Source organism: Abramis brama (genome assembly GCF_963993115.1).
Source record: "Abramis brama genome assembly, chromosome: 6".
Lineage (NCBI taxonomy): Eukaryota > Metazoa > Chordata > Actinopteri > Cypriniformes > Leuciscidae > Abramis > Abramis brama.
Genome location: NC_139968.1, coordinates 39,799,183 through 39,820,270, shown reverse-complemented (window position 1 = coordinate 39,820,270; position 21,088 = coordinate 39,799,183). Strand labels below are relative to the sequence as shown.

At 36.6% G+C, this 21,088-nt stretch overlaps 2 protein-coding genes across 3 annotated transcripts; one reads left to right on the top strand and one right to left on the bottom strand.

Annotated features, from left to right (window-relative positions):
• Positions 1-5,695: 5,695 nt before the first annotated feature.
• LOC311084224 (uncharacterized protein) lies at positions 5,696-10,084 on the bottom strand. The gene is made up of 6 exons (XM_084116140.1): positions 9,983-10,084; positions 9,307-9,633; positions 8,833-9,123; positions 8,600-8,731; positions 7,806-7,873; positions 5,696-7,572 (listed from the first exon to the last, which is right to left on the bottom strand). Exons 1-6 carry the CDS (start codon positions 10,029-10,031, stop codon positions 7,522-7,524), a joined length of 918 nt encoding a protein of 305 aa, XP_083972266.1. The 5' UTR covers positions 10,032-10,084; the 3' UTR covers positions 5,696-7,521.
• Positions 10,085-10,744: 660 nt separating this feature from the next.
• Positions 10,745-20,276, top strand: LOC311084232 (uncharacterized protein). Of its 2 annotated transcripts, none has more exons than XM_084116151.1 (6): positions 10,745-10,975; positions 13,572-13,973; positions 14,739-14,804; positions 15,400-15,519; positions 16,915-16,961; positions 17,172-20,276. In XM_084116151.1, the coding sequence occupies exons 1-6, from the start codon at positions 10,930-10,932 to the stop codon at positions 17,196-17,198; spliced, it is 708 nt and encodes a 235-aa protein (XP_083972277.1). In that variant the 5' UTR covers positions 10,745-10,929; the 3' UTR covers positions 17,199-20,276. The 2 variants fall into 2 exon arrangements, with proteins under 2 accessions (XP_083972277.1, XP_083972276.1); XM_084116150.1 differs by having other exon boundaries at positions 16,912-16,961.
• The last annotated feature ends 812 nt before the right edge of the window (positions 20,277-21,088 follow it).

Genomic DNA, 21,088 nt, shown 5'->3' with positions numbered 1-21,088 from the left:
CAGCTCTTTTAATGTTACTGTAAGTCTCTTGGCAGCGTCCTTGATACATTTTGTCATTGTTACCCTACCTAGACAGCAACATAATGTCTTCCCAGATCCAGGCCACATGTACTGTCTGGTACTGTTCGTGTGGATTCAACGCGTACCAGATGTGGGCCGGATCTGGGCCGACGTTGCTGTTTGGGTATTGCCTCCACCAGTTGATGACTTCCTTCATGTTATTCCATGGCACATATAATGGTTTGTAAACTTGTGCACCCTTCTCCTGAATGTTATCTCTTCATAACGAGATCACAACAAATCATTTTTAAGCTTGTTGCAGGCCATGGCTAAGAAAATCCTACAGAAATGGCTTATTTTAAATCATGGATAATTAGCATCACTTAAATGATAATCGGAGGATTTTAATTACTTTTCAGTAAGAGTTTGGATGTGGTTGGTTAATTTCTCAACATCCCCCATTATGACATCCCTCAAATATAAATAATTATATTGCACACTTATGCAACCAGGTGATTTTATTATTATTATTATTTTTAAAGATTTTTATTTTTGATTGTTTCATTAATTTTTAATATTGCATTAAAAGGTAGAAAATGATCTGGTATCATCTGCAATTTTAACAGTCACTGTAGACAATTTTAGCTGTTTGGCGTGGCAATATTTTCTTTTACTGTGCAATTTGCTGAAATGTGCCTTCAACCCTCATGTTGTGTTCTGGATTTTGGTCCTGGAGATTTTCTTTTTCCTGAATATGTTCGTTAATATTATTGCATTAGACTAAAACTGAATGTTTTTGTTTACACAGGGTAAAATGACTGCTGATTTTTTTTCTTACCTTTTTACACTTGTGGTGTTCAATGCCAAAAATGTCCAACCTGAAAAATTGCTTATAATATGCTATATTATTACCAAATATTGGATTTAATCTTTTTATCCATTGATTTCTTCAATTAGCACAGGTTTTGTATTTCTTTTTCATAGGCCTTGTAGGTCTGATTGATCTGAGGTCAGTTTTGCAGGGCAGTTATTTAAACTATTATAGTAGATATGTTTATGGTATTAGACAAAAACAATAGTCAGTGCTTTTATTAATGGTTGTGCTTTTGTTAATCTACATTGTTAATTAATCTACATTGTTAATCTACATATCTGTAGACTGCACTCGATATAGAACTTTGAAACTGGTATTGAAGCACTTTTACTGTTAAAGACAAAGCAGTTTTCTGGAAGATACAATCCCATTCATTTTCGCCATAGAGAAATGAATGCTGTATAATTTGTATTTGAGGTTCATGATTTGATTCAGGCTTAAAAATACTTCTGTGAAATCTCTATTGTCAAAATAAATGGGAAAAATATTTACAAATATATACAAACAAACCACTGGAAAATTGTTCTTTGACAGTTGCACTCTTTAAAGAACAAATAAAGCATATAATATTTAGAACAAATTTTTGTGTTATGATGTGTACATTATTTACACCGTCTATGTGGGCAAATGCTGTAAATGTGATTTAATTCACACAATTAATTTTAACTAATGAAAGTTTAAAGAAGACCATTGGGGTAAGATGTACTCACAATTAGTACAGAAATCTTTCAATAATAATTATAATTGATTGAGTTAAATAATAACAATTTTAAACATATGGTAACATCAGGTCAAATGAATCATTCATTCAATCTGAATTTGTAACTTATTGTTATTGTGACACTCCTTTAATTATAAATATAGGCCTACGCATATTATGGGCGTATGATGTATGATTCATAGATGTATATCAGTTTAGCAGTTGCTATTTAATTTTCAGTTTGAATTATAAGGTGTTTAATTACCCTGACAAATGTTTTTGTTGTTGTTGCCAGAGCAAATGCAGTTTTGCTGTGTACAGTTAAAACGGTGTTAAAGGAAATAAGTGCAAAGCAGCATAAAATACATTTTAAAATATATCATTGACAAATGAATATAAAATGCATGGCATTTAAGACATTATTAAATGTACTAATATTGAAGAAATATTAAAGAATACTTTGGCCACCAGGTGGCCGCAGTGTATATACAGTATTGAGGAAAGCATTTGTAAGAAAATCTTCGTTTTGAATTACTAACATTTATCTTTAGACCACATTATCTTGCCATGTTTCTTTCCTCATATAGTGTGGTTTACTTTTTCATATAATTTGAAAAAGCATTTATCTTTTTTTAATACATTTGCACCAACACATTAAACCTCTTGTTGATTTTATTGATAACTTGAATTTAAAACATCAACATACTTCACAATATTCGTATTATCCGTTCTCTCCTCTTCCAAACTTGTGGAGATCTTATGTCATAAACCAGAACAGACATGGTAGCCACGCCCACCAGAGCAGAGACAACCAATCATATCATAGATTCCGTATTACAACAGTGGACGTGGACTTCTGAAATAACAAATGAGCAATGACAAAATAGTGATTTTCAACAAGCTGACCTCAGTCTCAAGCCAGGAACTCAAAATTGAAAAAAATACAGGTAGTTTCAATGTCAAAAAAATATATAAATCCCAGACAGCAAAGTGTTAGCCAAGATCTGGCCCACAACTGGTACACGTGGATTCCACACATACCCAGATATGGGCTGGATCTGGGCCGACACTTTTTTGCTGTTTGGGATGATACCATTTTTTTTAAACAGAAAGATATGACGGACTTATTTGGGAGCTTTACAATAAATCACCATGAACTTTCATTGTATGGAAACAAAATAACTGCTAATATCAGTGCTGTGGTACCTGCACATGTGTGACAGAGTGTGTTGATGTCCAGATGTGTGGTCTGGTTGCTGATGGGATTGTTCAGCACACAGCTGTAGGTGTTTTTATCCTGATATTCCACCTCCAGAGGTAGAGAGAGACTGATGCTGAGATCACACACACTGATGCTTGACAATACACTGATTCCTGCGTAACATGACACGGGGGATTTTGCTGTGTAACTTATACTGGCAAGAAACTCTAGATGGTGCAGGCTAATAGGTCCTTTAACTCACCTGTTCATAATCACATCGTCATCTATAGGGTGCAGCTGATTGGTTCCTGCCATATCAGCAGCCAATGAGCTCGCTGCTCACCTTCAAATACTTGGGTAGCAGATATATTTATAGCTCACCCTATCTGTCAAATTCAGAGTTGTTATTCCAGATGTGAATTCTAATTTTGGACTTTAGATGGCGCTCTAATAAACAATGAAAGCCTGTCTTTCTAATTAATTAACCCCGTAAAAAGTGTCAAGGTTTTTTATGGCTAACATGGCCAATTAACCTTAACTATTGTACACCAAGAATCATCTCTCCACACTGACAGGTTTTTTCCCAGTAAAGGTTTTAATAGGGTGATCAGTCACAACGCATTATGACTCAGTATCATGTTACACCCCCGCAAAAACAAAACTTGTCTAAATACGTGGAGTTACTGCTTTTTGCCAAGCCCCCAATGTTTCGGAAAACATTGAAGCTTCCCCGGGCGCCGCCATTGGCTAGCAGACCATCACCTGCTGTTAGCATCCCATTGACTCCCATTCATTTTGGCGTCACTTTGACAGCGAATAACTTTACATCTGAGGCGTTTAAAGACTCCATTTGTCCATTGTTTATTTCTAAAGAAACACGAAAATGTATAAAAGGCTCCATTACCTTGTATCTTACGTTATGGCCCCGTATATGCGTTTTTTGTAAAAATAGGCTAACGATTGCGTCATACCCACGCGACTCTCTGTCGCACAGTAAATAATTACCGTATGGACAGGAGGAGAAGCTCGCGCGCAATAGGGGGGACGTGGAGGCAAAGTGACAAAGTAATTAATCAAAATACTTAGAAAAAGTTACTCCTGCTCCTAGCTCATGGACAGCTTCTACTCACACTCTCCGTCTCTGCAAGATTCGGAAGGGAATGATTGAGATTTCGCTTGGCACAGCTGCTAGAAGACAGACGGGTTGCTCACGTCACATCTACGTCGTCAAGCTCAGTTCGAGTCTGCGCAGTACGCTCGACCATCAGGAAGTTACTGCTTCTAATTGACTTCACTTGTCTCCGTTGAATCCAATGGGGTCGCTGTGTCCAGTTTATATACTGTCTATGCTTTTTGCCTTTGGACAGCAGCGCAGAAAATTGTCTGCCAAATTTATAGCCTACATTTAGTTACTCCCGTACGGAAGAGGATTAGGGCCAGGCAATAATACAAAAAAATAAAACCATCTCGAAATTAAACTCATTATAATGCGAGATTAAACTCTCATCCATTCAATGAGAGAAAAAAAGAAAAAAAGTCAAAATACAATCTTGAGAATAAACTCATTAAATATTGAGAATAAAGTCGTTGTGTTTCGAGAAAAAACTCGTTAAATTTCGAGAAAAATGTCGTTGTGTTTCGAGAAAAAAAGTCGAAATGAAATGTAACGTTAGAGAATAACGCATTTGATCAGTATTCATTGCATAACCTGATTCAGGACATGGCAGAGTTAGATCACTTAGACAATCTATATTTTTCACTTTCTTTCAGTAACAAAGAATAGAACATTAGGTCTAGGTCGGCTAGGTGTTTTTAGAAGAAAAAATCAGTCCAATTTGCGCGATGTACTCGCTTTTGTCCAACATGAAATTCATGGAGATTTCGTGGTTTCTCAGGATACCATAAGACGCATTATTAAACTTGTTGATCCTTAAGGTGTGGAATTTCGACGAAGGAGACGCTTGAGAAGACGCCACTTGCGCTGGCCCAAATACACTCTGGCATATGGACAGCTATGATAAACTAAAACCGTACAGCATTGCCATTAATGGCTGTATAGATGGTTACAGTCGTTACATTCTGTGGATGGAGGCGTACACAACCAACAACGATTAATAATGTGTCTTATGGTATCCTGGGAAACCACGAAACCTCGATGAGGTTGATATCAGTAGGCTATGCAATGAACACTGATCGAATGCGTTATTCTCTACATTTCATTTCGACTTTTTTTCTCGAAACACAACGACTTTATTCTCGAAATTTAATGAGTTTATTCTCAAGATTGTATTTCGAGTTTTTTTTCTCGAAATTTAACGAGTTTTTTTTCGCAACACAACGACTTTATTCTCGATATTTAATGAGTTTATTCTCGAGATTGTATTTCGACTTTTTTTCTCGAAATTTAACGAGTTTTTTCTCACAACACAACGACTTTATTCTCGATATTTAATGAGTTTATTCTCAAGATTATATTTCGACTTTTTTTCTCGAAATTTAACGAGTTTAATCTCGCATTATAATGACTTTAATCTCGAGATGGTTTTATTTTTTTATTATTGCCTGGCCCTAATCCTCTTCCGTACTACCGAGACTGATGAAAACTAAAGAAATTATTAAATACTCTGAACATCAGAATTTATTTCAACATTGCAACAATTATAAATTGTTTATTCTTAAAGTCCCCAGACATTGACAGAAGAAAAAAAAAACAGGATATGAACTTTATAAAAAAAGTGTGATGTCAATAATAGATCTGCTTAGAACTCGGTTTCTCGTACACTGGAGTTAGAAATAACCTCTGAAACTAGCACTGCTTATCTGCCATGACTATATGTGAGGTCATGGAGAAGAGCACAAGTAGGCTACTGATAATTAATAAGTATTGATTACACATGATATTTTCACATTTCACATGTTCAGCTTCACACTAACATATCTTAGAGAATCTTTTATCTGTCAGACTTTATTGATGGGTTCAGCATTTTGTAGTGAAGCTGTAGTGTGTCGACTATGAGCTTCATATGAGCAGGAATGGAAAAGCCCTTCAACCACAAGCTGTTCACACCTCCGACACACAGACACAAACAGACGTCAAGCACACAAATCCAGCGGTACACACATTCTCATGAACAAGCTGTTTATCCACCCAACAAGTCAAACCACAATTTGTGTACAGCTCAGCAGTAAATATATCCAACCACAGGTTTCAATGTGACTCTAATACTGAGCTGTTAGTGGACCAGATCCTCAAACTCCAGGAGTCATCTGACCGCAACTAAGTCACAAGTTTCCTCATTGTTTTAGCCAAATCAACATTAGGTGTGTTCGACTCCTGCTGGATTCAACCGGTGAGATTTGCCGTTTCATTTGGGGAGGAATTGAAAACAGAGAGTTGAAGTCAAACACCTTCTGCTTCCTGTAGAGACGTTTTGCGTAGGCTATTTTATCACAGATTAGATGCAAAAGCCTGTTTGTCAAATACACAGACATCTCAGATTTCATTCAGTACTTTGTGTATTGGTTAATACAGCGCATGTATGTACAAGAATAAAGTTCAACATAAGACTATACTATTTGAACACCAATAAAGTGGTACTTTATTTTTTATCAGTTTTATTTTGATAAACATGACTCAATATTACATTAAGATTAGGCTACATGAAAAGAGTTTTTACTGTTGTAAAAAATTGGCTGCGTCCGAAATCGCATATTTCCCAATTCTATACTAGGCAAAACAACAGTATGTGACAAAATAAGTATGTCTGAATTCACAGTACTCATATAAGAGAAGGCACTAATACCCGGATGATTTGCTTGTCCCGGTGAGAATGTGAGGTGTGCATATGATGGACACTTTAATATCCCATGAGGCCACGGGAGAGGATTAATGAATGGAAGTGAAGCGATGCAACTGACGCTGGTAGATCACATGATAATGACAACATGGCAAATGTAGTGCGTCCGGATTACATTCATACTATAGGCTACATAATGTACTTTTTCAGTGGTCGTGAAGTACATACAAGAGAGTTTTCGATTTCGGACTCAGCCTATGTGTCACATGTGATCATTGTCTTCGGTGAATTCGACCAATCATGAAACAACTGTGGCCCTGTCCCAAATGGCACACTTCATGTGCACTTGCAGTGTGCACAAGACCGTAATCACGAATCGCTCTTGCATCTCAAGTCTCAAAATTATATCAGACTGCGATCGGTCTGAAGTCAAACACATCTTTATGGGGCCATTCACACAGATACAGTTTTCCATTCCACTAAGCTACTTTTCCATTTTTTTGTTTCTGTAAATGCACTGTAGACGGATGTGTTTGTCCGTTGCGCTCCTGTCTCTGCAGGGTCTCACGCACGAGACCGGGATCTAAAAAGGTGGCGCTCAAGATAAAATAAGTTAAACATTTTAAAAAAGCATCTTTAGAATTTGCGACTGTAAGGGTTAAACATGAAAGGCTCTAAATAATTATTTAACCATTTTTTACATGATTATAGCCATCCATTTTACAGAAATAGTGTTTGAAGAATAAAATAAAATTTTAGTGGAAAAATACTGGTAATTCTAGCCTCGCACTATTCTCGTCTGAAAACGGATCCAAAAATGTTCGTTTGTTGTTTGTCGAGAGATAGTAGGCGGCTGTATTCGCTGCCGGTGTGAACGGGGCTTTAGGTGCTACATGCAAGTTTTAAAGAACTTGTCAGCAGGAGTTGTAAAGGTTGTTGCAGGAGAAAATTATCTTATGGTGATTGGTGCATACTCCACTTGATCTTCCTCTATACAATTCTGTAAAAAAAAAAAAAATACAATAATAAAAAAATAGTTTTTTTCTGATGATAGATTTTCGGGATTGTGGGATATATCTTGCATTGAATGCTGATCTATTGGCTTTTATTTATTTTCTATGGTGCTATTGTGTTTTCTTTTGTATCATGATACTGTACAAGCATACATACATTTGACCGCCTGCTAAATTTATACAGAGATGTACAACATAACTTAGGAATAAATTATCTTACCGTGTTATGTGCATTTCTTTCGATGAACGTTGGCTCAGAGTATATGATCTCTTTTTCAAGAGTCTGATCTGTTTCAACAATAATAAAAGATACATTAAACAAATATGTGGGGTTTTTTTTTCAAAACATACTGTATGTGTTATTATCATGGCTGTCAAAGTTGCAGCATTAAAAGGCCATTTATAAGATTTTTAATATAGGCCTATTTATCACTTTTTATTGCCAATGTGTGAATAGCGTGTAACGAAACTTAAAAACAAGACTTTTCCTGACTTCCTGTTTATCTATAAAAGCCTGAATGTGAAGAACTTGAAACCTTTTTTGCGGGAAATGAAAAGGATGTGATGATCACATGCGCTCCTGAGAGCCTCTTGTCCATTCAATGACACATTAAACGAATGCTTATACAATGTTCAGGATAATAAGAGCCGTTTTGTACTGTAATGTTAATGTGTCATGCAAAGAAAAGGGATTCATTCAAACTATAGTCTCACATAACCAAGATCTATATAGTCACTGCTATTATAGAAATTAATTAAAAAAACAGTGCTGCATCTTTTACACATGTAGTATTATTATTGTATCAGTACATTAATGCAGATTTGCATGTCTGTCTTCAAATCACTTTTACTGTCACACCACTAAATAACATGTGCCATGGTAAGTGAAATTCTTGTCTTTGTAATTCCACTGTGTTTTGATGCAGTTTGAAAAGTGCAGAAAGTGTTTTTCGAGTGAGACGAGTAAAGAGTGCTACCCAGGGGTCATTTTATAGATAAGTACCAAACACTTGCCTTCTTGTTTAGGTTTTCTACATTTCATGCAGATGCAGAAGATCATGACTATAACAACAATCATCAGAGATCCAGCAGAGATCAACACTATCAGAGACACTGGAGAGTGTAAAGAAGACTGTGTGTCCGGTGCTGTAATGATAAAGAAAGAAGTGAACGCATCAGTCTGATCTCCAACAGAAGACAGAGATCAGGTCAGTAAACACACACATATATCCTCAATGCTGTAGTACCTGCACATGTGTGACAGAGTGTGTTGATGTCCAGATGTGTGGTCTGGTTGCTGATGGGATTGTTCAGCACACAGCTGTAGGTGTTTTTATCCTGATATTCCACCTCCAGAGGTAGAGAGAGACTGATGCTGAGATCACACACACTGATGCTGGACAATACACTGATTCCTGCGTACCAGGAGAGAGTCGCATCACACACATTCAACACTGATGAACACACCAATGAACACGATGATGATGATAAAGAACAGTGTGAAGAGTTACTGATGATGACAGGAACAGGCAGACGAGCTGAGAAAGATTAGAATAAATCAGAATAAATCATACAGAATAAATCATACTTTTTTACAGTGTTTTAATGTGCTGAGAGAGAGTTTGTGATGTCATTCACAAACATAGACTGCTCAAAATGAAAGTATTCATTAGGCTGAAAAGGAAAGTCAAAAATAAGTGTGTAAAAATTATTTAACTCACCATAGACAGTGAGACTGAAACTCTTGCTCACACTGTTGGTCTGTAGTGTATAATCTCCAGTATGTTCAGTTGTGGTGTTTGTGATGGTCAGAGATCCAGTTTGATTGTCCAGCTTCAGTCTGTCTCTGAATCTCCCATCAGGAACATCATCATATACAGTCATGCTGTCGGCCAGTACATCGATTTGAGCTATTAAAGTGTTTTTATTTCCAAACCTCCACCGAATCAGATCATCATCCATCATTTCAGTAAGATCAGAGTTTAGAGAGACTGAATCTCCCTCCATCACTGACACTGACTTCACTGCATCTGTGTCAGCAAACACACCTGGAGAACACAGTTTATCACAGATTAAGTGTCCTAAATAACTTTTAGTTTGTTTTTCTTAGGATCAGTACTATGTACTGTAAAAGTAAAATGAAGAACAGAAGAAGCCAAATGAAAGAACAAATAAATGAACATAAAAGCTAAAAACTAGAAAAGTTAAAGGAATCTGAATCTGTCCCTAAAGTTATTCAGATGATAGTCCTGAATCCAAACCAGAATTAATAAGTAATACTTGTTCAATTTCAAAATATCTGAAAATAATAGCAAATGCATCTCCATGTTATTACTCTGTATAAAAACTAAAGCATGAACTAAATCAGTAAACATATAAAACACATTTATTACTTACCAGCCAGTTTGCACAAACACAAGCAGAATAGAATGACAGCATGAACCATTTCTTTGAGCACTATAAGATGTGAACGCTGGAAGTGTCTGAGAACAGACTGCTTCGACAGCAGAAGTGAGATATAGTCTAATGTATGTGTGTGTGTGTGTGTGTGTGAGTGTGTGTCCCCGTCTGTGTGAATCCTCATATCCTCCCCCAACACAACCTGACCACCCATTACTGAAAGACCACGTATATTAACAATACATTTTTTAATACTTGATGTTCTTACTGATTTTTCAAAAGCCTTACCTGAATTACATTGTGTTGTGTGTATGGTTAAAAAGAAGCGTCCATAAACTTAAAAGTTCATGAATAGGGGAATGCATGAATCCTGGCTTCGACTTATTTTAATGTTTCCCTAAAATCAGTGATGATTCATCTTATTTAAATTGAAATGGTGTTTTGCGTGGAGTGAGTCAAATAGCGAGGTTAGTGTATTCATGTTAGTTCAGTTCTATAAATACATAAGACTTCCACTATAGGCTACTGCGTCACAGGCATTCAGTGATTCACATTAATTTTCTGCTAAGGAAAAACACGTGCCTTTGTGTGGGTCTGTTTAAATGGAATGTGTTGCTTATTCAAATAGACTTACTAATTATGTCTCACAAGATATTGTGTCGAATAATGTTATGTATTTTGCATTGTGGGCTTAGTTGACGATATCCCGCCCAGTTGGGGATTTACGCGGATTTCTTTTTACTTTCGCTTTCGCCTGAATTAAATGCAGTAGGCTATTTCATTTGGTCTAAGAAATAGTGATTATTGTAATTTGGTGTGAATAAAAATTAAATAGTTCGTGTATTTATTATCCGAAATTTATATTTACACTAAATATCAAATTCTTGAGTGCGTTTTTGTGAGGCAGGAAGAAAGACAGCCTCCATAGGAACACCGCAGATGAAATGATGGGTCGCTGGCTGGTGCTCACTCTGTGCGTTTTGCTCTATGGTAAGACAATTTGATGAATCGATGAATGTTATTTAAAAATATCTAAAATCTTATCTTGTATTGTACTTGTCACTGTTTTAAATAATGTTCCTTGTTTTTTAATGTTTTGTGGGCGGTAGGCTATTTATTTTCTATTTCTTCCTGTTCCGGGATGCACTGTAATTAAAATGTTGGGCCTGAAATTCTGGATGCACTTGGCCGAAAACCGAAACCGAAAATGACATTTAAAAAATTACTATTCATTTCTTATTTTATATTGTTGTTTTTTTTTACATTCTATTATTATTAGACTTTTTAAATTCAATAATTTTACTGAATCTGAATAAAAAAAATTAAAAGCCACTAAAATAGCCACACATTTGTTTAAAATAACACAAACATTGGACATAAAATAGGCCTATATTAAAATAGTATATCCATATCTTCATATCTATATATCAATATATTATTCTTCATTCAGTTCTATGCAACAATCAGATTTAACGTGTAGTTAATTATATTTTTTAATTGATTACAATTTAAACATTTAATTGATTATTTTTTTGACCAATTATCAAAATAATGCACAGTTCCACAAAGCTATTATTATAAGAGCATGTGAGCAGATAGCAGGGAGTGGATCAATGAACGAGATATCCCATTTTACAAGCGTTGCCCAGCACTGCTATACACACCATGTTACAGCACAGTAGGGCTATTGCTAGTCTCGCATAGCCAGATCTTCAGACTGACGGCAGAAGGTCTGGACTCTATCGCAGCTTTTCTTGGCCAAGGATCGTCCAAGAGGACGTTTGACTGACATGTAACGCAACCAATCACAGTTCGTTTTGGTTCCGTGTCATGTTTAGGGGCAAGACAACATAATGTCGATCTCCCTACAATAAAAGGCCAGCGTGCAAATAAATTATTCATTCAAGAATGTTGTGCAAGTTTACTGCAACTATGGAGCCGCGATATTCATATCTTTTGAAAATCCAGCGTTTAGTGAATCAAGATAAGCGCTCATTGTCACGGTTGTAAACACAACGGCTTTCTTGTTCCACAAGGGGTTTTGGCGTCACAGTAGTTGTTTCCAGGCAGACTGTTAAAGAACGAGACACACATGTCTCCCGGACATCCTGCTGAATTCAACCAATCAGATCGGGACTTCAAAACTCCTGAAGTGTTTCCAGAAAAGTGTGCCATATGCATCAGATGGTCATCCAACGGTCTGTGGGTGAGACGTCTGAGGCTGAGACTAGTGGCGCTTTTCCACTGCATGGCACGGCTCGGTACGGCGCGGCTCGGCTCGCTTCGCTTTTCCACTGCGTGTTACGACTCGGCTCGGCATGGCACGGCTTGGTTCGCTTTAGCTCTGTTTGCTTTTCCACTGCAGTTAGTACCACTTCAAAGTGGGTGGGATTATAGACTGATTGTTATAGTTGCGGCAACCAACGAGAGTAACGTCTGCTCTTCGTCCTCTGACCACGATTCAGCCATTTCTTTTTTTTCGTCAAGGAAGTCAAGCAAGTAGTTTATAAACAGGTGCTACAGCGGTGGCTGTTACTGGCTATTTAAATCTAGCGGGTTTGGTGTCTTGTGTCGCAAATACAATGACGCAGGTAGTGACGATTCTGTCTGACCAATCAGTGATCTGCAGTGTTTTCACGTCACATTTTAGTATCGGTACGGTACACTTGGAACCTCAACAGATCAGGTACCATTTAAAGCGAGCCGAAGCGAGCCGTACTGTAACGTACCATGCAGTGGAAAAGCGCCAAAGTGTGCTGTACCGAACCGTGCCGTACCATGCAGTGGAAAAGCACCATAAGCTATTGCAAACAAATCCAGAGAACTTGCGCAGCACACACACGGACCGGAAAGCACACACACAGTGAAACACTGCAGTCACTTTGAAGATGTGCATCTTCGGAAGCGAAGCCGCTTGCAAAACATGCTGAACCAGAGTGAAATCTGATCGCTGAACATGGAGGGGTGGCGCGGCATATTTCCGGCTTAGTTTTCTTTCGGCCAAAAACCGAAAATGCCATTTCGGCTGATAATTTTCGGCGGCCGAAATTTCAGTGCATCCCTACTACAAAGCTCACTCATCTCGATCTCACAAGTTCCATTATAACAAATGAAGCTGTCTACACTGCACAATGAATCTCTTATTTACATCGTTTCTACACTTCGTTTATTATAATGCGAGGATTTGCGGTGCATAGTAATGAACAAACTGGCGTTTTTGAGTGGTACTGACATTTTGACTAAATTGAACACCTCTGATTTGGCCACTGCATTCAAGAGATCAACAAACATGTCTGTGATTGGCTACATTGCTCACCGCTGCAAAAACACACTGTATATAGAAACATTTGACATTCTAGTCTAGAGCGCAAACACTAATATGTGTTAAAGCATTTGGCAAATCTGTTTAGTTAATATGTTTAGAGGGTGCTCATGCTTTGTTTTATTATGTTTATTGATCTGTTGTCCTCATGGGGTGGTTAGCTGGTCTACACAATGTAGCTGATTTCAGGTTTATATTTTTATGTGGTGAAACCTGTACACATACACAGACACAAGTTGCTTAATTGTTTATTTGTGTCCTCAGGTGTGTTTGGTGATGAAGTGATGCCAGTGTCTGTGATGGAGGAAGATTCTGTTACTCTAAACACTGGTGTTGCCAAACAACGACGTGACAAGATGCTGTGGTATTTTGAAGACACTCGCATAGCTCTGATCAACGGACATCACAATACGAGCTGTTTATATGATGGAGAAGACGGGAGATTCAGAGACAGACTGGAGGTGGACTATGAGACCGGATCTCTGACCATCACAAACATCAGATCTGAACATGCTGGACGTTATGAAGCAGAGCTGATCAGAAGCGAGAGTTCAGGCAAAAGGCAAAGCTTAAACAGAAACCGGAAGTGTGACAGCACAAAAATCACCAGAAAAATCAGCAGCACTCATGATGATACCATCAAAATATTCAGTGTGACCGTCAGCGGTGAGCCACTCAATGTTATTTACATCAATAAGTCATTCAATAAGGTTTTTTTAAGAAATAAAATGATCTATTAGAAAAGAAAAATTTCTTTTTTCTTTATATCATGAGTTTCTATAGACACTGATTATTCCTATAGTTTGATTCCTCTGTGTATTTAAGTTCCTCCCCATTCATTCACTGTGGTCGGTTGTTGAATGTGTTAGTGTTTGTACAAGAGCATGTGTTTGTGTGTCGAGCACACCGTCACTCTGTTTGGACTGCTTTGTGTTTATTCTTGGATTAATAACCTTTGTTTTGGAAATCTCTGCACCCTCTTCATCTTTTTCCATAATGTGGCACATAGAGGATGTGTTCGAGTCTCTTAAATATATCAGAGAATGGCATGCAGAACTGTCTGTTATGGTGTATTTGTCATAAGAGATGTTGAAACAGTTATTTTTATATTCTGAATATTTAATATTACACATCTATTCAAATTGTCCATCTTCCATGATGTATTATAAAGTTTCATGTACAAAAACACTAAAAGTCCATGAAAATGCAACTAAATAAACAGAACAGAAGTAAATTGAATAGTTCATCAACATAAAAACTATTTTTGATGACTGACTCATTTTCAGGAGAAATTTTTTGTGAATAATTAAATATGACATCACTGAAATCCTGTGATCCTACAAACAATCCAACATTCATATGTCTTATCAAAAACATCAAGTCATGTGTTCTTTCGTATTGCTTAATTTTTTATTGCTTTGTATTTTCCAGCTTCTCTGTCTGATCAAGACGAAACCACTGCAGAACCCCGTTTGGAGAAGCAGGAGTTTAACATGAGTATGTTTTCTTCCTTTTTTTTATCTATTAATATATTGCATAACATGTAATACAGTTTATTTATGCACTGTTCTTAAGGGAGCTTGACTTTATAGTTCATTTAAAACGATATTGCTGTTGTTCTTTTAAACACATTTCAAATATCTATAAATATTGTTTGTCAAACTATCTTAAATACCTATTTATAATATATCAGAAATAATTAATAATGCTGATGGATACATGCTACTGGAAAGGCAAACAGAAACATGCGGCTGATCAAACATATGTAAAAGTTCAAGATGACAGATGTTAGGGGTCACAGACAGTTAAAAGGCATCTCTTGTGCATCGATTTGAAGCACAGATAGTTTAGTTGTAAACAGGGGAAGTTAATCTCTAATTCTCTGGAAAAAGTATTCTGGAAAAAGTATTTGGTAACATACACAAATTTCATAAACTGTTATGGGATTATTTCACATTGGAATTGAGGAGTAAGCCTTTCACATTACAATGTAAAAGTGTCCATAGAGATATAATGTCCATAGAATACATCCAAAGCATATTGTATAAACACACAGTCATATTCTCACACACTAATGGCTGTTTGTCTTCAGATTCAGGTGTGTATTCAGGTGTGTTTCCAGCCGTTATCACAGTAATAAGTGCTGTTGCTCTGCTGCTGGTGTCTGCAGTTGCTGGTGTGATTTACTATCTCCACAGGAGCTTGAGAAAGAGTAAGTGTTATCTACGGGTACTATAGTGAGAGAAAAACATGGGGCCAGATTTACTAAACAGGGCAAATTAGCATGTGAGCGCAATTCCAAAAAAGTGCAGATATGAGTGGAATGTTCGACACACAAATAAAAGAACACAGGATCATTTCCATAATGACCAATGCAATCCACCAAGATCTGCGCAAATTAGAGTGTTTTTTCTTTGGGTGGTAAATAATGGTGCAAATACCAGTACATTGACGAACGCAAACCTTAGTAAATCACCTTGCATGATTCATTTAAATACTCTCCTCCCATAAATTTGCATCTGAAAGAGAAACTCCTTGAAATGTATATGCAATAAGGTCAGCTGGAAAAATGACCCTTTCCAAGCCTTTTCAGTGCTAATTTTTCACTGCGTGTCTTTTGTAAATCCTGACCGAAGTTTTTAACGCCAAAAGGTTTGCACTGACGCAGGCTGTTAGTAAATCTGGCCCTATGTGTTTTACACACAATTATTACACTTGATTCTGATTGGTCAGTCACAACATTCCAAGGTAATCAATAGCAACATTCTTTAGACAAATTCCAAACAGTGTTTTTGCGCCCTTGAAGGGACTTCGGAAAGGGGGCACCATTTGTAGTGGCGTTCAAAAGTAAACAACTGAATGAAAAATGTGGTGATTGTTTTGTTTGTGATGTATTAAACACATGTTCGTCATGCAATTCAAATGTTGGTAAGAAATGTGTTTAATAGTAGATACGTTCAGTGTTGGGGAAAGTTCCTTTTAAAAGTTATGCGTTATTCCAATAAAAAGTAACTGATTGTATTATTTAGTTACTTTTTCTGGAAAGTAATGCACTACATTACTTTTGCATTACTTTCTCACCTGGGCTGGGCTTGCTGGGTTGGTTTTGTAATTTTTGGCAAATGTAGAGGCCCTTTCACATCAAAAGTGAAATGAATAATCCTCAGGCTGTAAATGTAAATGCAAATTCACACCTGTACAGTAGAGGGCGCCGCTCAGACAAACCTCACAGCTATGCTGCCATTCTGGATTACAGAAGAATTGGAGGCAGGAGAAGAAAGTTTAATAATAAAAATGAAACACAAATGTGATGTTTATCTAGTCATTGTTGCTTGTTAGTATGATTGATTTGGATCATAGAAGGTCAAAGACGCCTCTTCATTACTCGTGATTTCTCTCAACATGAGGACAGAGCTGTCTGTCAATAAATGGTAAAAAAAAAAAGTTACTTGAAAAAGTAATCTGATTATTTACGTGTGATGTTACCCCAACACTGGATACGTTTTGTGACTTGGGGAGAACGGGGCACACATTTTTGTTACAGTGTGTGTGTGTGTGTGCATTCTGAGTGTTTAATTTTGTGTATGTGATTGTTTTTTTAAAGCAGACAGGGAGAAAATCAAAGGACTTTACAAAGGACTGGAAAAAGATGAGGTAAGATACTGTACTGAACTACTTTACTTCAGAGATCTGTCTGTGTTTGATTTCATCTGCACTGAAAAACTCATCCTAATGGCAAATCAACTCATTTACCAGAATCCAATTCACTGATAGATGACAGATGTGCTTATTGTGTCTAAATGGCAATGTTAATTTCTCTCTCTCTCTCTCTCTCTCTCTCTCTCTCTCTCTCTCTCCTTACAGAATAAATATACAGAATGTGTGATTTGAGAGGATTCCAGCAGGATCAGTGTCCGGGGCATTATAAACATTATATATATATATATATATATATATATATAAAAAAAAATTATAAATTTATAATATATAATATATAAATATAATATATAATATATAATTTTTTTTTTCTTTTTTTTTTTGAGCAGTAATTTTCCATTGATTGTGCTTTGAAATTACAACACTAAGTAAGAAATAATTGATGACAGGCCGTTGAATTTTTAGAAAAATAATGCATTATTATTCCGCTTCGCGTCGTAAACGCATTACCACCTTGGGTGTGCATTATTTTTCTAATAATTCAACGGCCTGAAGTCAATTATTCCGCTTATACTACAGTTACCACACCTCGAAACATTGTTCAGATTATGTATTTCAAGACGTTTGTAAAGTTTTTGTCATTAAAATACTCGTATATGTAGGACTAATTTCTTACGCATCTAATCCCATGCCTCCATTGCTAATTCCAAAACGTCATTTTAGAGTTAGTAACGGAGGTTTGAGCCACTGATAGCAGACTAATGCTGGGACACACGACTAGCTGACTTTCTCTGACTGTTTTCATCGACTGCAGCAGATTTTAAACACCGACTTTGAACACAGACTGAACGCGCGTTTGGGCATGATCAGTCATAAGTATCAAATTACATTCATTATGCAGTTATTAAAGTCCAACTGATATCAAGATTGACCCTATTTACTTTGTTAGCGCATATTACTAGTCTTGTGGTGAACAATTAATCCGTGCAAGTTAATACACAGAAAAAAATTGTTTGCCATCATAATCTTTAATCAAAGTCTGAAAAGTTACTTCCGGTCTGGAATGCCGTTCATGACGTAGGATTGACGGCTTGGTTTGGGAAACGCTTAACCACTCCCCTCAAACCATTAGTCTGTTATGAGCGAGAGATGGAGAGGAGGAGCGCTAGAGTAAAACCCTGCCCTCTGTTCAATATTCCGTTTCACTGGGAAATACGTCACAACACTGGAGAAAAGTCGTTTGCAACTTCCGGTTCAAGCGGACTTTAAAGGTGCTGTAAGCGATCTCGGTTGGCGTAACCTCTTGTTGATGTTTGAATTATTATCAAACAAAATGGAGGCTAGCTAGACCCTCCCTCCTCCTCATCCACGCACTAACCCCCCGAGCCCCACCCCCACATCATTCTTGTCGGTTATTGGCTGGAACAGTTTGTTATGTTTCGTGCTGCGGGTCGCGTTTTTTTACAGTGTGTTCAGGGGACAGGCAGCTAGCGGATAGTGAGGAGATATTTGCGGTATGTGAAAAAAAAATGTTTTGGCCTAAAAAACGCGTGAGATCGCTTATAGCACCTTTAATGCAGTTATTAGAGAGAGACGTTGCAATAATGAGACAGAAAAGCATGTGCGTCAATATTTCTTTATTAATTCAATTCGTTTTAATTAATTCGTTCATTATTATTTTTTTACTATTGACAGATGACAGTAGACTATAGCCAAATAAATGAAACAAAGCCCTTTTAACAAGTAGGCCTATGGGTTCCCACGGGTCATGGAATTTCTGGAATGTCATGGAATTTTAAAAGGTCTATTCCAGACATTGAAAGTCAGGGAATTTTATATATTTTTTGTCCAAGTCATGGAATATCAGGGAATTTAGTTTGTTGCTTTAAATTTTAGTTTCCATTTATCAAAATGTAATTTTTCCATAACGATTTTTTATCGCGCTGTTTCACACATCTTTCTACGGAGCCCCTGAGGGGACCTTTGCAAAAATAATAATACGGACTTTGATTTGATTGTCTGCTATATATTTGCTTCTCATTTATTAAATACAGGCAATTGGTTGATGAAAAATATATTAAAATTAAGATACAATTTATAGAAAATGAAATTCACTTTAAAGAAAGGCTTTCTACAAAACAGGTGCTCGGTGCTCCGCAAAACAGCAGCCTGTTTTGCCGTTCATTATAGGTCATGGAAATTCATCTTTTTAGTCAGTGAAAGTCAGGGAAAAGTCAGGGAATTTGACATTTGGTTTAGAGTGGGAACCCTGTTATTTGTTATGATCTGCAATAAAAATCCGTGCTGCAGGACTATCCATTTATTTAGCTTATATTCAGTTTAATTTTCTATTGATTATAAATAGGACTATATACTTTATTAAAATTAAACTGCATGTTTCTATTGATTGTGAAGCTAGACATTGAAAATTGTAGATGAAGCGCATGGGGCTAAATGCTTTTTCTTGTTATGAATTGTATCCTATTTTCCGTTATTACAGTTGACTACGCGAAGTGATATGGAACTGTAATGCGGTCAAGACCTGCCTGGAACTACTTTAGCTGTTACTTTTCCCTGAAAATAATGCACACCTTAGAACGTTCGTCAACCAATCAGATTCAAGCATTCAACGGCCCTGTAGTATAAGATTATTTAATAAACCTGTGACAGTAACTCATGTACATGTAGTCATTTAGCAGAGGTTTTTATTCACATCAACAGATGAGCATGCACTTTATCACTGGAGTTATTATAATTGTGTCAGATGAATATTAATGCATGCTGTTACTAGTTATACCATCAGAAAAATATATGAAGTCACTGTTCAGAAATATTACTGTCTTCAGGCCTCCAATTGTAATGTCTATAATGTTACTGAACATTTGGAAATCAGTTCTGAAAGTAAAAACACCATTCATTTTCTCCATAAAGAAACTTATTTGTAATGATTTTGTATAAAACTAACACAGATCTATCAATAACAAAATGTATTTAATTGACAAATTCCACATGAAGAACTACAATATCTATAATCCTGAAGAAAAATCAGTCAGAGAATCATGGGTTCATTGTCTCATATGTGGTGGCCTTTTACCTCAGTCTTGATTTTCTGTTTTATTTTACTTTCAAATCATAGTTTGTAATGTTGTGATTCATGAGGACGGCTGCTGCTAGATTGTGAAATATGGAGAAGATGTATGTGACAAACGCGTCCAAAACAGAAATGTCACTGTTTACACTGTACTATCATATTTATTCTGCATTAGAAAACACTACAATGTAATATCTGTAATAAAAAAAAACCTCTTCAGATTTCCTGTGGCATTTTGTTGCTCATGTTTTTATTGAATTGTGAATTGAACCGTGTATTTCTATTTAATTCAATAATTAAAATAATAATAGTTGTACATTTTAAACATCTTCATTCCTCATGGATTGCATTAGTTGGTACAGACAAACTTAGCAGAATCATTCAGTCTGAATATTTTATTGTTGTACAACGACTTCAATTAAAGGCAGGGTAGGTAGGACTATATAAAAATAAAAGATCCAAATTTGTTAAAACTTTCTATATATATCAATACATAATTAAAATGTAAGTACTCTGAAAAAAAGAGTATAAAAATCAAGTGACTCTAGACCGTTTAATCTGTATTAAACACAGCTCATTATTTCGATTCGGGACGAATCAAAGGATTGGCTTAGGCGACTGTCACTCTCTCTCGCAACCATGGCAACCACCCTTTTGCCACGGGATCTGCCCTCTTGCGCGCGCACGTTTGATTTGAGGAATTCGAGAGGCACGGAACCTAGGAATAGCAAATAGTGATGGGCATTCCGGCTCTTTTTCGTGAGCCGGCTCATTTGACTCGGCTCACTGAAAAGAGCCGGCTCTTTTTGACTCACAAACGGCTCTTTAAAAAATATATGTTTTAACTCGCTGAAAGTCCACCACACAACTGTGCAACGTGAATATTCACATTTTTAATTGTCCATAACAACCCAAAAACTAGCCTGCTTGCCTTGCACATCTAATTAATGGGCAAAGTTATGACTGACTATTTTTCTTACCTTCTTTTTTTACTTTTTAATGTGGATATTATTGAGCTTGTAGAAGTTTAGCT

Excerpts from the sequence above, each read along its gene's own strand:
- LOC311084232 (XM_084116150.1), top strand. The coding sequence starts at position 10,930 with ATGATGGGTCGCTGGCTGGTGCTCACTCTGTGCGTTTTGCTCTATG. Across the intron at positions 10,976-13,571 it reads TCTGTGCGTTTTGCTCTATG|GTGTGTTTGGTGATGAAGTG; the intron begins GTAAGACAATTT and ends TTGTGTCCTCAG. Across the intron at positions 13,974-14,738 it reads ATTCAGTGTGACCGTCAGCG|CTTCTCTGTCTGATCAAGAC; the intron begins GTGAGCCACTCA and ends TGTATTTTCCAG.
- LOC311084224 (XM_084116140.1), bottom strand. The coding sequence starts at position 10,031 with ATGGTTCATGCTGTCATTCTATTCTGCTTGTGTTTGTGCAAACTGGCT. Across the intron at positions 9,124-9,306 it reads TTTCAGTCTCACTGTCTATG|CTCGTCTGCCTGTTCCTGTC; the intron begins GTGAGTTAAATA and ends AATCTTTCTCAG. Across the intron at positions 8,732-8,832 it reads ACTCTGTCACACATGTGCAG|CACCGGACACACAGTCTTCT; the intron begins GTACTACAGCAT and ends TTATCATTACAG.